This window comes from Elgaria multicarinata, chromosome 11 (genome assembly GCF_023053635.1).
Source record: "Elgaria multicarinata webbii isolate HBS135686 ecotype San Diego chromosome 11, rElgMul1.1.pri, whole genome shotgun sequence".
Classification (NCBI taxonomy): domain Eukaryota; kingdom Metazoa; phylum Chordata; class Lepidosauria; order Squamata; family Anguidae; genus Elgaria; species Elgaria multicarinata.
The window spans coordinates 42071821-42087949 of record NC_086181.1 but is presented as its reverse complement, the minus strand read 5'-3'; the positions used below and the strand labels follow the sequence as shown (position 1 = coordinate 42087949).

The following is a 16129-nucleotide window of genomic DNA, read 5'->3' as shown; positions in this document are numbered from 1 at the left end:
ATAAATGGACATTGGTAAACATTAAGCTCCACTATAATTTCTATGGGCTTTACCATTTAAAAATGGTGAGCAAACCTTAAGAAAGGAATGATAGTCGTTACCTTCCTGAAGAAAAATGTTGGACTCTATGGCCTAAAGTGTGGAAAGGATTTCTAATCTGCAGGAATAAAAGTAATAAATTCAGAATGACTGTTCACATTTTATATCAGGGTCTGAGGCTTTTTGTATCTGCACAACACGTTGGGCTCCCTATATATTAGGGCTGTGCTCCGCTCCGTTTCGGGTCGCAGAAGCGTTAGCAGAGCGGCCTGCTTCACCTCTGCCCAAGGCGAATTCGAATCAGGTCGGTTGGCCAGCGGAGCGTTGCAAAGTGGTTCTCTCAGTTGTGGAGTGTTTTCGGGGCTCCGCCTGCCATTTTGGAATTCCCCCCCCCATAGGATTGCATTGGGCAAAGAAACACCTATAACTTCTTTGCTTTTAAAGCTAGATCCCTGAAAATTACTGTGCTTAGACATTGATGATTCTCTTAAAATGTGGCCTGCTCTTTTTCAGCATTGATTGACAGGTTCATCTCCCAATCGTGATAACTGATCAGCTCATGTGAAGCACCCTCCAATCCCAAGGTTTGGAGGGGGGAATAAGCAAAATGGGATACTTAGTAACTTTTCTTTCTTTGTCTTTTGTAGGACTTTTGTCACTTTTTGAGTGCATTGGTGAAGCAGTAGCCCCAGCAAACTCACACACACAACCTTAAATAATATACAAAGTAAAATAACAGATAGGTAACACAGCACTGCAACGTACCCACCATAACCTTGGTGAACAACTGAATAGATGTGGTGCAAGTGGAAGATGTGCTGTACAGCATGTGGACGTGCCCAGTGCCCACAGCCCTTGAGGGTCATCAGAACCCTCCAAAGGGGAACCAGTGGAAGGAAGCCAATGAGTTGCACGACTTGATGTGTGATGTGGCTTCTCAAAGGCAGGTACCTAGACAGGACCAGTCGAATGACTGGTGTCACAGTCCACTGTCCCACTGGGCATGTCCACTTTCCTCTTACTGGTAATAACGTCAGACAGTGTTTTTGTTCTTCTTGTTGTTGTGATTATTAGTATTTTTATTGTTATTGTTATTACAATTATTGGCTGGGCGAACTGTGATGGAGGTGTGTGTGGGTGGGTGCATCTTGAAAAACCAACACATTATAGCACTTTGAAATGAATGGATGGCATGAAAGAAATTAACTTTTTAGAATTATTACGACCCAAGCGTGGCAATGCATGGTCTGAGTTTATCCCATGAACAGCTATGTGCTGTACGCTCATCCACTTTAATAATTTTCTATCTTGAAGTTCCCTGTGTTCATTTTTGACGTTGTCACCTCAGAGGAAGATTCTGATTTAGGTTTAACTTTAAAAATTCCCTCAAAATCAGGGCATGATTGGATTTCCTTCAAAATGGGTATGATTAAGGATGTATGGGGAAGCTCTCATGGTGGCTAGTTGCAGGTGGGTATCTGGAAAAATGACAGAGATGTATGCAGTTTTGTTTACTGGGGTTATGGTGAGTGTTAAAACGTTAAATATCCCCCCAAAATCAGGGCATGATCGCATTTCTTTCAAAATGTGCATGAATAAGGATGTATGGGGAAACTCTCATGGTGGCTAGTTGCAGGTGTGTATCTGGAAAAATGACGGAGATACATGCATTTCTGTAAATGGGGGAATCTTTTAAATATTCCCCAAAATTCAGGGCATCATCGGATTTCCTTCAAAATGGGCATGAATAAGAATCTATATGGAAGCTCTCATGGTGCCCATTTTGATGTTTCTAACTTGAAAACTAAAAAAAGTTATAGGCATTTGACATTTTCAATGCAATTCTATGGCGGAAAAACACGGAGCTCCGATCCAGATCTGGAGCCCCGCATCAGAGCAGATCGGACTGGAGTCGGATCGCCCCAAAGCAGAGTGGACACGATCCAAAAGTTGGATCAGGGGGGTCCGTGCGCATCCCTACTATATATTGTGTGCTCAACTTCAAGAGTGTTGGTGGATCTTTTCCCTTTCTCTTCAGTTTACAGTGAGGGTTCCTCTTTTTTGCTTAAAGAAAGTGGAGGGGCATGAATGAGAATACAAACACTTCTTTCCCATTAAAAATAAAATAAAATGGAGCCAAATGGAGAATGACTTCAATCCGGCCAGGGGAATAGGGAGTACTAGACAGAACCAGGAATTCTTAACAGATTTCTCTACAGTTACTACGACCATGTAATCAGATCATAGGCCAAAATGTCAACCAGAAGTGTAATTGATTTTATCATAGTTCATTTTTTTCTGTAAATGTAAATTTTATTTTAAATGTATGCAATATGAATAATACATATATTTTATCTATTTATATGTATATATTTATTCATTTTGCAAAGAATGCACTAGTATAGACATACATACAAATACCCTACATTTAAAACAAACAAGTCACACTGTCTCCTTTCTGTGTTTAAAGATTTCTTTTCTATTCTTTTGTATTTTTATTCACTTTTATGAACCTGGAGTTTGATAGATTTTTGGAAGTGATTGTGAAAGAAATTATTGGCAGGAAACAGAGTATTTGAAATACATACCATAGAATCATACAATTGGAAAGGGCAATTTACACCACTGAATCCAAGCTTCTGCTCAGTGTATGAAGCCAGATTATAGCATCTTTGAAAGCTGGCTAGCAAATCTTTACTTGAACCTCTGATGGTTCACTACCATCCTAAGTGGTTCATTCCATTGTCTGAGTGCTCAGACTATTATGACATTTTCCCTCATATTCAACCAAGTTCTGCCTTCCTAGAACTTAACCCAGATTTTTTTCTGTACTACAGTCTTGGATGAAGGAGGACAGGTTTTGGACCTCTGTGTGACAACCCTTTACATAAAGTACTATCATATCCCCCTTCTCAAGGCTAAAATACCCAATTCCTTCAAGTACTTCACATAATGCATAGTTAAATTCTGAAATCCACTACCACAAGATGTAGTGATGGCCATCAATTTGGATGGCTTAAAGGGTTCGATATATTCCTGGAGGAGGCTATCAATGGGAACTAGCCCTGTTGATTATGTGCTAAATCAACTATCTGAGGCTGTAAGCCTGTGTGCACCAGTTGCTGGGGAACATGGGTGGGAGGGTGCTGATGCACCATGGCCTGCTTTTTTGGTCCCTCGCCAACAGACTGTGAACAGACTGCTGGACTAGATGGACCCTCAGTCTGATCCAGCATGGCACTTCTTAAGTTCTTATTTATATTTTATTTATTTTATTTATTACACTTATATACCACCCCCACAGCCAGAGCTCTCTGGGCGGTTTACAGAAATTCTAAAATTGAGATAAAAAACAAGTATACAAAATTTAAAATTCTAAAACGCAGAACGTACACACATAAAGCATTAAAAACCATTAAAAAACTCCCAATTAGACATAGTTTTCAACCCCCTGATAATCTTTGTTGCCCATCTATGAATTTGTTCCAATTTGTATGAAACCTTCTTTACGAATTAGAGCTGAGAACCACAGAGTGGAGTGTAACTGTCGTTTTGCGAGTAGAGAGTGGAATACCAGAAATAAAACACAGACACCAGAGCTTTGGGTAAAATTAGGGCCTCTTTATTTATTCATGGATATGCTACCCTCCATGGGTCTGAGCGTGAAGATGTGGGAATTAATTTGTTTAGCTGCAGGCTCTAGCCTGCCCCCTCAGGGTGAGCCACTCTGCTGGAAACAGGGGTTGGGTTTCCCAGCCCCCTTTCCAGTACACTTGAGTGTTTGGTGAGACTGACCTGCATCATCCCCACTCTGCCTGCATAGTCGAGTAGATGAGACACGAAGGTCCCTAAAGGCAAACCATATCCTGACACGAAAGCTGCAAAGCCCTCGAGGAGCAGGACCTCTGAGTTGACTTTCACCATAAAGGTGCCAGAGTGCTCACCATCCCTATTCTTACTTTCCCCAATTCCCACACAACCTGCCAAAGGAAAAGGGGGCCAAGCAAGGCTTAGGCCCCCTGCCCCCACCTGTTCTGGAAAAATTCCAACAGGCCCATGCTCAGATCCTGCAGGAAAATGTCATTCCCTGCATCAGATAGGTGCACTCCATCTGCCCTATAAAATTCCCCTCTGGCAGTGAGTATCTTTGAGTGAGGGATAGTGAATCCTGGCTGGGCCTGTAAAAACAATCTAATTTCTCTATTGACTAGTTTAACTGCTCTATTTAAGGTGTGCACGTCCCTCCCATCATGCCAGGTGCATCTTGGGAGCATGTGAGACCAAAAGATCTATGTGTCGGGCCATATAAACTCAAAGTCTGACTTGGCCTGTAAGATAAGGGCCTTTCCCTTCATAAGGCCCAAGTCGTTCCCACCTAGATGTAGCACCAACACCCCAGGTGGCCCAAGCACCATTCCGGATCCAAACAGCAGGTGAAGGAGACCGCTCCATTGCAAGTTGCACCTCCCCAACCACTGGATGGAGGCTGATGGACCGAGACCCAGCTGTGTGCCAGCAGCTGCTCACATACTCTACAGCTGGCCCAGAACACCATACCGTGTCCACCAATGACTTTTTTCAGGAGAAGACACCATCGCAACATGCCTAGCCTGCCACCCCACTGGATGGAGGCCATCTGATTGAGCCCAACTGTGTGCTAAATAGTTGCTCACATTGCTTTATGGCTGGCCCAGGTGCCATGCCATATCTGGCGACTAGGCCCTCATGGGCTGTGGTCTCCTCTGTCACTCTGTCAATACACAAAATAAATGTTAATCCTACAGTAATTGAATCTTCTACATCTAGAGTGTATACTTATGCCAGCCCAAGACTGCCATCTATCTATGGCCCAGAACTTGGCATCTCCCAGACCCGGATGGGTGTTTTATTGACTAATTACATAGGCCCAGTGTCAGAAAAGACTTGGAAAATGGTACTGGATAAGGGGCAGCCCCCCCCCCTCTTGATAAATAGCGGCCTCAGATCTTTCCCCCGATGGTGAAGTTGGGTCAGGACTGCCATGGGCATATATCATCACTCAACTGTATGAGTGTTACCATGGCACTTCTAGCCAGGTTCCAATAGCTTAATGTCTGAAGGGGCTACTTGGCTATTGTGTAAATGGTGCTGGTTAATGAGGCAGCCCCTTCCTGTCATAAAAACAAAACAATTTCCTCGCCTTGGAGTGCAAAATTTAAGATCAGACTACTCGAAGACATATCTCCTCACTCAAGGCTGCTGTTACTATGTCACCTCCGCCCGTCTGGCCTGTAGTACTGATCAATGGTTGGCTGAGCAGAATAATTGGAGAGCCCTACTAGCCTGTCAGACAATCCTGCCTGCCTTTCCGGGCATCCCACAAACATGGAATTTGCCACTCTGCCAGCAAACCTCTTATGCCATGGCAAAAGGATGGGTCAGTGAATAGCCCCTGGTGGTGTAGTATCAACCAGCATTTAAGCAGTTGGTTGACTGGGATGGGACATAACACCCGAAGCTCCTCTCTCAGCTCTGAAAAAATTGAAACCTGTACCTGTTCACTGGTGGGATGGCCATGTGCCGAGGGCCATGGACCAAACGGCTTCTGACACTCTCCTCTCCCAGATCACAAGCAGAGCAGACATAGGACCTTGGTAGAAAAGGGGCCAACTACAGGCACCTGGACATCTGGCTGCTTGACCGGGTGTCACCAACTTCATTATCCAGTAGATTATTGAGGGCTACCAGTACTCATGGCCCAAACCAGCCAGATTCCTGAGGTTCTTTAGATGACAAAGAGATAACTACGTGAATAGTGGCCAGCTGTCAGGCCAAAATTAAAACAGGCTAATAAGAATTTGGATCAAAACCCCAGCTTCTATCCTAGGCTTAAGCCTAACTGTGTATGCAGTGATGAGGGAGACTGGCCCAATCCTGGCATCATATAAACATCTGCTAAAGGCCCAACCTGTGCTAATACCCATCAGCATGCTAGCCAGGGGGAATCCTTAGGGACTAAACCCATGGGAATACTTTAAGATGCACAAGGGGGCAGTGGTAAGGAATGGACCTAAAACAGGGCTGGCCTTTTACATCCTTAACCTAATTCTATTCCTGGTACTCTCTCCGTGGAAACTGTGTCCATGCTGAGAGTCCACCCTGGCAGAGGACCCAGTGGGCATCATGAATTGAAACCAGACTCAGGTCCCTTCACTTCCCACTTGAATTTAGAATTGAAAGCCATCTTTTGTCCAAAGGCCCCATCCGTAGCAGCCAAAAACTTGTATAGCATGGGCTCATGGTCAGCTAATGAAACAGCACTGAAGGGGTACCCGCAGCAGACCACCTCCCTTGAGTAAAATGCAGCCACCTGATACAGGGCCATTGGTATACATGAAGTGACATCTGATTCATGTCGCTAGGTGGAAGGGGATTATGGACTTGAGCTGAAGTTGAAATTCATAGATTGCGCAAGGCCTGTCTCCTTGTCCGCTTAAGTTGGGCATACTTTGAGTAGTTGGGCATACTTTGAGTAGGCAGGGGGATGTCCTACCCCTTGCATGACACGCTTGTCATGCAAGGGGTAGGACATCCCCCTGCCTACGCAAACCACAACTACTGACCCAGGTAGAGAAGAAATAAGCATATCAAAAGGCCACTTAGTAGGAGGGCATAGAACCCTCCTTCTCTTCTTCCGGCCATCCTGCCCTTTGGGAGGTATTAATTAAAATGGCAGGTTAATCAAACCGTTATGTCCAGTTCAGCTGAATATAACTGGCATGGTTGTAGCACAATTTCTTTCCATCCAGGAATTCCCCAGAATTCCCCAGGATCAAGAAATTGTCCTGGTCACAGGCTATATTACAAAAAATTCTATGCAGCTTGAATGATGCTCCTCTTCTCCACTTTATCCATACAGGAACCCTCTGTGATAAGATAGGTGAAGAGCCAGTAACTGGCCCAAGCCAGGTAGTGACTTCATTCATGTTTGTGTGGATACTAGAACCCACATCTCCTAAATCCTAATCTAATGTTCTAACCACTATACCACACTGCCTCTCATTTATTATTTGGAGGCAGTGTCTTACTGAATCAGACCAATGATTCGCCTGGCCTTTCATAGTTAACACTGAAAGGCAGCAATTCACCATGGCCTCAGTACACCCAGAGGGGCAAGTCCCCAATCTGACCATTCTAACCACTACACCACACTATCTCTCATTTATTTATTATCAGGAGGCAACACTATACTGAGTCAAACCAGTGGTCCACCTGGCCCTTCATAGTTAATGGTGGTAGCTCCTAATGGCCTCAGTCTACCGAGAGGAGTGGATTCTAACCACTACACTATATTGCCTCTATTTATTATTGGAAGGCAGTCTTAGCCATCCATTGTTAACCCTGAGGCATTAGCTCCTCATGGCCTCAGTCAGCCCAGACTGAGTTTCTAACCACTACCCCACACTGCCTCTTTTATTTATTATTGGGAGGCAAAGTTATACTGAGTCTGATCACTGGTCCACCCAGCCCTCCATGGTTAACACTGAGGCGGCAGCTCCGTGGCCTCGGACAACCCATAGGAATAGTTTCTAACCACTACACCACACTGCCACTCATTTATTTATTATTGGAAGACAGCCTTATATTGCATCAGACCAAGCCCCCAGATACTGCAACGCCATGTGGCACAACTTCTTATTAATGAGAGATTCACTTGGGTGGGTGGGGTGCATATATCACTTGAGCATTAGGCCCCACCACCACTCGTTTGAAGCTGCCTTTGCGTGGCTCCCTGTGTGGGCAGGCCTGACTATGGCAACGCCAAAGCAACCCTCTTCGAAACGTGGTGCAGGAAGCCCTAAGCAAGGACTGGCTGTATTGAGGCCTCCCCATATACTCTGGGCTGGAACCACTGCAGCTGGGCCATGGGACTTTATGTTTAATAGGGTGACCATATGAAAAGGAGGACAGGGCTCCTGTATCTTTAACATTTGAATAGAAAAGGGAATTTCAGCAGGTGTCATTTGTATATATGGAGAACCTGGTGAAATTCCTTCTTCATCACAGGAGTTAAAGCTGCAGGAGCTATACTAGAGTGACCAGATTTAAACGAGGGCAGGGCACCTGCAGCTTTAACTGTGATGTGATGAAGAGGGAATTTCACCAGGTTCTCCATATATACAAATGACACCTGCTGAAATTCCCTTTTCTATGCAACTGTTAAAGATACAGGAGCCCTGGCCTCTTTTTCATATGGTCACCCTAAATTGTTTAAAAAGGAGCAGCTGTAGTATTACTACTCGTGAGGAGCCACCTGCAAATCCAGCCACCGTGGCCGACTCGAAAGGAGAACGGGTGATATGAAAACAGGGCCCAAGCGAAGCGGCAGCAGCGCCCCAGCCTGAGTGCAGAAGCAGGGCCCCCAGGCTCAGAGTTGGGGAGGAAGGAGGTAAACCAGCCCATATCTAGCATCCTCCACCCCTCCCTTGTAAGGCTGGCAGGCTTGAGAGCCACGCCCGGCTCCTGAGGAGAAAGAAAAACAAACACAGACTTGCTCATCACACTGGGCCTAGGAAGAAGGGAGGGGGGGCTGCAAACCCTTCAAGGATCCAGCATCCTCCATCCTCCAATTGAGCTAGGGGGCCAAAGCATGCAAGCAGTTGCAGCTCAACGCTGTCTCCTTCACCTCCGCTGCTGCTATATGAGGCCGAAACACTGCCCAAGTGTGGTAAATAGTCAGCGCCGTGACAAGGGTGGCTGATGCAAAGACTCTCTCTGTGCCCAACTCACTTCCACTTCCCACGGCGGGTAAGGTGAGGGTTTTTCCCATCACATACACACCCTTCTCCCCCCCTCCCAGCCATGGCTGAGCCAGGTGAAGGGGACCAAACCATCGGGGCGACGGAAGCCACTCCGTAAGGCGCTGTTCGCTGGGCCTGATGCCTCACACTTCTTCTTCTGCCGCTGCTTCTCCAAGCCAAAATTGAAAGAGGCCTGAAGAATGCCAGAGGCGAGCCTTTATACCTTTGCTCTGCCCCTGGCACCTGGACTGCCTAATTGTTGCCTTCCTGGCTCCACTCTGTTGCAACAGACGGCCCCCTCCCAAACTGTTCCAGATGGGTGAGGATAGGTTTTCTGTGATTTAGAAACTGTACTTCTATTGATGCAATCGAACATTGCATTTGCCTTTTCGGCAGCCACATCAGATGGCCTTTGGCAGCTACATAATCAGCTTTTGATCAACTACAACACTGTGATTCTTTTCACGTATACTATTGTCAAGCCAGGTATCCCCCAGTCTTATAAATGTGCATTTGATGACTCTTTCCTAAATTGAGAATTTTGCCCTTGTCCCTGTTAAATTTCATTCTGTTCAATTCTCCTTCTCAACTAATCTCTACCATATCTGTACATTTTCTTCTAGCTTACCTTTGGTTCATTTCCCCCAGAAAAAAGTTATACAACAGAGGTCCCTTCCTTTTACCGCATGGTCCCAAATGAAGCCCATCAGTACACAGGAATTATTGGGTTACTTAAGCATTTTGGATGGACCTGGGTTGGGCTCTTTGCTGTGGATGACGACGCTGGGCAACATTTCTTGCAGTCCGTGGAGCCATTGCTTTCTCAGAATAAAATCTGTTCAGCTTTCACACATAGGATCCCAAAACAAGGACTTTTAGTTTTGGTCCATGAGTTCAATGATATGGCCTCAAAAATGGATCAAACCTTAATGGATAGAAAAGCCAGAGTATGTCTTATCTATGGTGAAACTATGACTCTTCTATGGCTGAGCACCTTAGTGTCTCTAGCAAATACTGATTACTTGGAAAACCCATCTTCTGGAAAGGTGTGGATTATGACAGCTCAGATTGATTTTTCAGTAACAGATACTACAACTCGTATACATTTTCAAATATTCCATGGGAGTATTTCCCTTGCAATTCACTCAAATATCCATCTAGGATTCCAGACGTATCTTCAGAACCTAAAACCTAATTGCACACTGGGAAATGGCTTTTGTCAGGTATTCTGGGAACATGCCTTTGATTGTTCATTTCTAAATCCCATTTTTCCAATGAAGGATGATGGAACATGTACTGGGGAGGAGAAACTGGAGTCCCTTCCTGGGCATATTTTTGAAATGGACATGACTGGCCACAGCTACAGTATCTATAATGCTGTCTATGCCATGGTGCATGCTTTGCATGCAATGGAATCATCTAGGCCCATACAGAGAACAAGGGTGCAAGGTGAAACCCATGAAGTTCTCCAACCCTGGCAGGTAATGTTTGCACTAAAAAAAGGGCCATACTGCTACTGATACATCCATACAAGTTGAAGCCGTGTCTTCCATGAATAACTGTACTAATTATTAAATGAGAACATTTTCTTGGGGTTTACACTTTCTACTATATTTAGGGCCTTACTAGACCTGCCGGCTTACGCCGGCAGGGAGGCGGGGCCGAGGCATGCTAATGTTAGCGCGCCTCCCCCACGCTTCCACACGCACGACGCGCAGGGAGGTCGCGTCCCTGTGTCGTCTGCCATTTTTTTTTGTTGTTAAAGGGGCCGGGTGCAGCCCGAAGACGTCGGAGAAGGTAAGGTTTTTATTTACTGTTTTTTAAAAAAAACGGGGGGGGGGGCGAAGGATGGCAGGGTGGGTGGCAAGGGGGCAGGGGGGGGAGATCGCGCCGCCGCCGCCCGAGCAAGCAGGAGAGCGGCGCATTGCCCGGGCAAGCGCCGCTTTCCTGCTTGCTCGGGCGGCAGTGGTGCGATCTCCCCCCCCCTGCCCCCTTGCCACCCACCCTGCCATCCTTCGCCCTCCCCTCTCTTCCCCCCCCCTGGGCCGATGGGCACAGCGCTCGTATGAGCGCTGTGCCCGGCAGGTCCGCGGCTTTTCGCAGCTCCTCGCGAGCGAGGAGTCGCAAAAAGCAGCGGAAGTCCCTATACGTTCCCCAGCTCCGGCCTGAGGCGCGGCCTGCCTCCGGATTCCCCTGTGCATCATCTGGATGCACAGCAGGGAAACCGGGTCAGAAGGCGCGCTAAGGCCTCGTCTAGGAAGGCCCTTAGAGAATGAAAAAGGGTAAGCTGTATATTTCCCCCCATTTACTTCTACTGCAAGAACAGTACTCAGATCAGCTCCTGGGTTGTGGTGGTCAGGGGATGTGGCTTTGCACTCCAACCACTCGTGAAGAATCAGTGCAGGCTGATCTGGACACCTGATATGGGAAGAATATTCTTCTCCACCTGAGCCATAACTGCAATGGCTCAGATTGGTGGTATGGCTTTCCATTTAATTTAATTTATTTTTCACTGATCTGAAAGAGAGGTTTGGATGAAGGATCATGGACATGGTTGGGCCATGGACATGGTTGGGCCATGGACATGGTCAGGCAGGTCCAAAGGGAAGAAATCAGAATACACAACGTGGTGAGAACCTGAGGTAGATTCCAGGTGAAAGAAGGCCACTGCAGACCTTTCCTTTCAAGGCCATGAGGAAGATGAGCCTAAAAGCAGAGAGAAGACCTCCACTAGAGATCTGCCTGACTCAACCATACAAATGTGTCTTATGGGTAATGAGGCACTTTCAAACCACATCAACATGAGAGTTATGAGAGTGACTATGGTTACGAGTAAGACTGGCCATACGTCCTGAACTGGGGGAAGGGATCATCCCCAAAAAGGCACAGAAAGAAGGATGGAAGCTCTCTTGTCTACATACAGTAGGGTTTTTGCTCTGGAGAAGGGGAGTTTTTGTTGTTGTTGTTTAACAATAACCCACTGTGCATCCCCAGACAAGTTCAGTAAATAATATACCCATTTAAACCCAAATATTCTCTGTTCTCATTTCTTTATTTTCAGGATTTTCAGAAAATCTTCATTTTCTGGCTGGGTATAGGTTAAATGAAACTCCCAAAAATTGGACCAGGAAATAAACAAGCCTATAAAACTAGGCAGGAAGATTCTAATATATCATTTTACTGCTTTGTTCCTTTTTCTCTTTCGACTAGCTCCACCCATTTCTTCAAGGCATTTCCTTTAATAACTCTGCTGGAGAAACCGTGTCTTTTAATGATAACTGGGAACTGGTGGCAGGATTTGACATAATGAACGTGCTCATATTGCCAAACACCTCCTTCCTTAGAGTGAAAGTTGGACAGGTGGATCCCAACGCTCTTGAAGGAGAAAAAATTACCATCCATGAGGATCTAATTGTGTGGCACCAAAAATTTAAGCAGGTGTGGATTATAGCATATCCTTTCAGAGGGCAGAGGTTCTAATTATCAGGATGGGATTGGAAGAGGAGACGTACAAGAATTATGTTCCTCTTTGCAATTCACCCAAACATAATCCAAACGTACCTCTGAATGTGAACACAAGGAGGAACACAATTCTCAGGGCAGTTCCACAATTTCTTGAACTCACATTTGTATTTGAAAGTGCTCACTTCAGCATTTTCTTTGCCTACTTAGGGATATCATTGATACCTGACTGGGACTAAGAGTCCAAGAGACTCGCCCCCCCCCCCCCCCAGACCTAGTTGGATGCCTGTAGCACAATCACTGGCAGATGATTTCATGCATTTTTTCCAAATCATCTCATTTTTATTTATTGATTTATATTAGTATATCAGCCATTGGTAGATTCTATACTATGTCCTTGTTTCCACATAGGTTCTTCCCCTTTCTGTGTGTAGTGACTCCTGTGAGCCTGGTTATCTGAAGAAAAAGCAGGAGAGGGAGAAATTCTGCTGTTATGACTGTGATCTGTGTGCAGAAGGGATGATTTCTACTCAAAAGGGTTGGTGGCATATTGAACTAAATATTTCTTAAATGTGGTTGGTTAAGAAGTGTATATGCTGCCAAAGGATTTCAGAGACGTTCATCCTTAATGGGAATCCCACCCCCCAACTACCAAAGAAAAAAGATCTCACTTCAAACATAACAATTTCCAATGGAAAGACATTAATTATTATTTTATATGCCTTACTTCCACGCCCAGCATTGCCTCTGCGTGGGGAGGGTATTGTGCGTGTGGGTGGGAAATGAGGGGTAGAGGCATGCTGTTTGCAGCCTCCCAGTGTCACCAATGGAGAGGGGAGAGGTAATCTGACATTAGGCCAGATGAGAGAAGATACCCACTTAGGTTATCCCTTTCTGCAGATCTATTAATAAATGTGGCCCTATTTAAATCTCAAACTTGTCTCCGCCTCATTATTTCCCACACTCCACATTCCCCACAGTTGTATTCTGTGTTCCATTTCTATGCTGAGCATCTCACAAATATATCATTAAAATACATTATACATCATTTTTTTTAAAAAAAAAAACTATCAAAACTACAGTAAAATGAAAAGCGCAGATTTCACACACTTGTCTGAGTGATGAAAATGAAGTAATAAAGAGGTAAATGCAGGTATGAATTTACCTCTTTACACAATTTCACACAATTCATTATTATTATTATTATTATTATTACCTGCTTCTCCCTTTGGATCGAGGTGGGGAACAACATTAGTACAACAAAACTGAATAAATTAGCTACATACAATTAATTTAAAGAGCATATAATACCAATACATCAAAATAACAATCATCACATCTTAAGAATTCCAGGTTTAACATCCATCTGGCTACGCTTGCCGGAAAAGGCATGTCTTCAAAGCTGTCTTAAATTCAGAGAGAGAGAGAGAGAATGAGAGAGAGAGAGATGAGTTGACAAATCCCCTCCAACAGGCCATTACATAGTCTAGGGGTGACAGAAGAAAAGACCCTCTAGGTAACAGTTGTCAGCCTAGTTTTGGCTGACTGAAGTAAGTTCTGCCCAGAAGACTGGCGTGTATGGGGCGGATTGTATGGGAGAAGACAATCCCGCAGGTAAACCTGACCCAAACCATGTAGGGCTTTAAAAGTAATGATCGACACTTTGTAGTTATAGAGTGTATATGGTTAAAACAGTACTGAACACCATGATGAGGTGTGGCATGAGAGCCACACATGACTGACCTGTTAGTGTTGTGTATAGAGGTGGTTGTGTGCAACCTCACCATTTTAAGCTTTCAGGGAGATGAATACCATGATTCGGGGAAAATAATACAAATGAATGAACAGATGCAGTTAACACTTTGTAAGTATCAACAGCCTATACAATTATTCTTTGATTAAAAAAAAAAAAAATACTCCGAATTCCTGGAACTGCAGAATGTAATAAACAAAGATCAACAAACATAATTTCTTAACTAAGATTAAACAAGCATGCTGTTAATATAGTAACAAGAAAAATATAGACATAGTCTAACATTGTTAAGAAATAAACAGAAACATAGTTAAATAATAGTGAAGTGCCTTTTCACATGACCAAACCAACTGAGGGCACTAGTGGGTGCATGGATGGGCAGAGATACCCACTTGGAAGTACCCATGAGATGCCTCAATTCACATTGGAATTACTACTTTGATGGCCATTTCTTTCTTTCTCTTTAATTTTTAGATATGGATGACTGCTCCCAATGCCCAGAAGATCAATATCCAACCAAGAATCAAGATAGATGCATCCCCAAAGTCATCACCTTTCTGTCTTATGAAGAACCTTTGGGGATGAGTTTAGCCTCAGTTGCTGTTTCCTTTTCCCTGATCACATTCCTGATGTTTGGAACTTTTATTAAGCACAAAGGTACCCCCATTGTCAAGGCCAACAACCGAGATATCACATATATACTCCTCATCTCCCTCCTACTCTGCTTCCTCTGCTCTTTGTTGTTTCTTGGACCCCCTGGGACGATGACCTGCTTTCTCAGACATTCTGCTTTTGGCATCATCTTCTCAGTGGCTGTGTCTTCTGTGTTGGCCAAAACCATCACTGTGGTTCTTGCTTTCATGGCCACCAAGCCGGGGTCCAGCATGAGGAAGTGGGTGGGGAAAAAGCTTTCCAATTCCATTGTTGTTTTCTGCTCACTCATTCAAACAGGCATTTGTGCAGTGTGGTTGGCAACTTCTCCCCCATTCCCTGATTTTGACATGCAGTCACTAACTAAACAGATCATAGTGAAATGCAATGAAGGCTCTGATGTCATGTTTTATCTGGTCCTGGGCTACTTAGGACTTCTGTCCATCATCAGCTTCTCTGTGGCTTTCCTCGCCAGGAAGTTGCCAGACAGCTTTAATGAAGCCAAGTTCATCACCTTCAGTATGCTGATGTTTTGCAGTGTCTGGTTGTCTTTTGTTCCCACCTACCTGAGCACCAAAGGGAAATACATGGTAGCTGTGGAGATCTTCTCTATCTTAGTCTCGAGTGCTGGGCTACTGGGTTGCATCTTTCTCCCCAAATGCTACATTATTGTGCTGAAGCCTGGTCTGAACAGCAAGGAGCAGCTAATAAGGAGGAAAACATAAAATATTTCTCCAGTGTTGCCTATGGTGTAGATGCATGGGTTTATATTGGGAATATATTTGCGCTGATATATATGCTAATATAGGCCTTTGCTAGACCTACCTTAAAATGCGCGACAGAGGAAGGAAGAGCCTGCGATACAACTATCACGGGCTGTCACCCTAGTCTAGATGTAAGATGAGATGAGCTAAAGGAAAGACCCAACGCGTCCACCATTTTTTTCACAGTTAAAGGGGTGATGTGCACAAACGCTCATGAGCTGAGGTAATTTTTTTTTAAAAAAAGTTAAATTCATTTCCCCATTCCCCCCCCCCTCGATGGTTGCAGCGCTCCTGAGGAGCGCTGAACCCCTTGCACGGCTTCTCCTGGCTACACAAGAGTAATTGGGCAGAGCTGGGAAAAGCCACGGAATGGGCTACACACTCACGATCTTGGGCTCAGCCTGAGACTGTGGGAAAAATTGGACTAGAATGGGTAGGCTATATCCTGGGGTCAGGGAGGCTTGATCTGGACGCACAGGGGTGATCCTGAGTATCAGCCCAGGATATAGCCTGGTCTAGCAAAGGCCATAGATTGTTTTACACACATATCCTATGTCAACCCAACTAATGTATGATGTGATTAGTGCATATGATTGAGAACTAAAAAATAAAACTGGAGATTGCCCAATGAAAGTTGTTCTGTTGGCTCTGTCCACTTAGTACCATGATCTCTAACCTGG

At 44.8% G+C, this 16129-nt stretch overlaps 1 protein-coding gene across 1 annotated transcript; it reads left to right on the top strand.

Annotated features, from left to right (window-relative positions):
* Window positions 1-9505: 9505 nt before the first annotated feature.
* On the top strand, window positions 9506-15410 carry LOC134405933 (vomeronasal type-2 receptor 26-like). Its single transcript, XM_063137180.1, has 4 exons — window positions 9506-10300; window positions 12030-12257; window positions 12693-12819; window positions 14509-15410. Exons 1-4 carry the CDS (start codon window positions 9506-9508, stop codon window positions 15408-15410), a joined length of 2052 nt encoding a protein of 683 aa, XP_062993250.1.
* The last annotated feature ends 719 nt before the right edge of the window (window positions 15411-16129 follow it).

What these genes read in the sequence shown, in the direction of transcription:
- LOC134405933 (XM_063137180.1), top strand. Translation starts at nt 9,506, where the DNA reads ATGGTCCCAAATGAAGCCCATCAGTACACAGGAATTATTGGGTTACTT. An exon ending in GGCACCAAAAATTTAAGCAG is followed by an intron (nt 12,258 to 12,692) that starts GTGTGGATTATA and finishes GTTTCCACATAG; the next exon opens with GTTCTTCCCCTTTCTGTGTG. An exon ending in GATGATTTCTACTCAAAAGG is followed by an intron (nt 12,820 to 14,508) that starts GTTGGTGGCATA and finishes TTTAATTTTTAG; the next exon opens with ATATGGATGACTGCTCCCAA.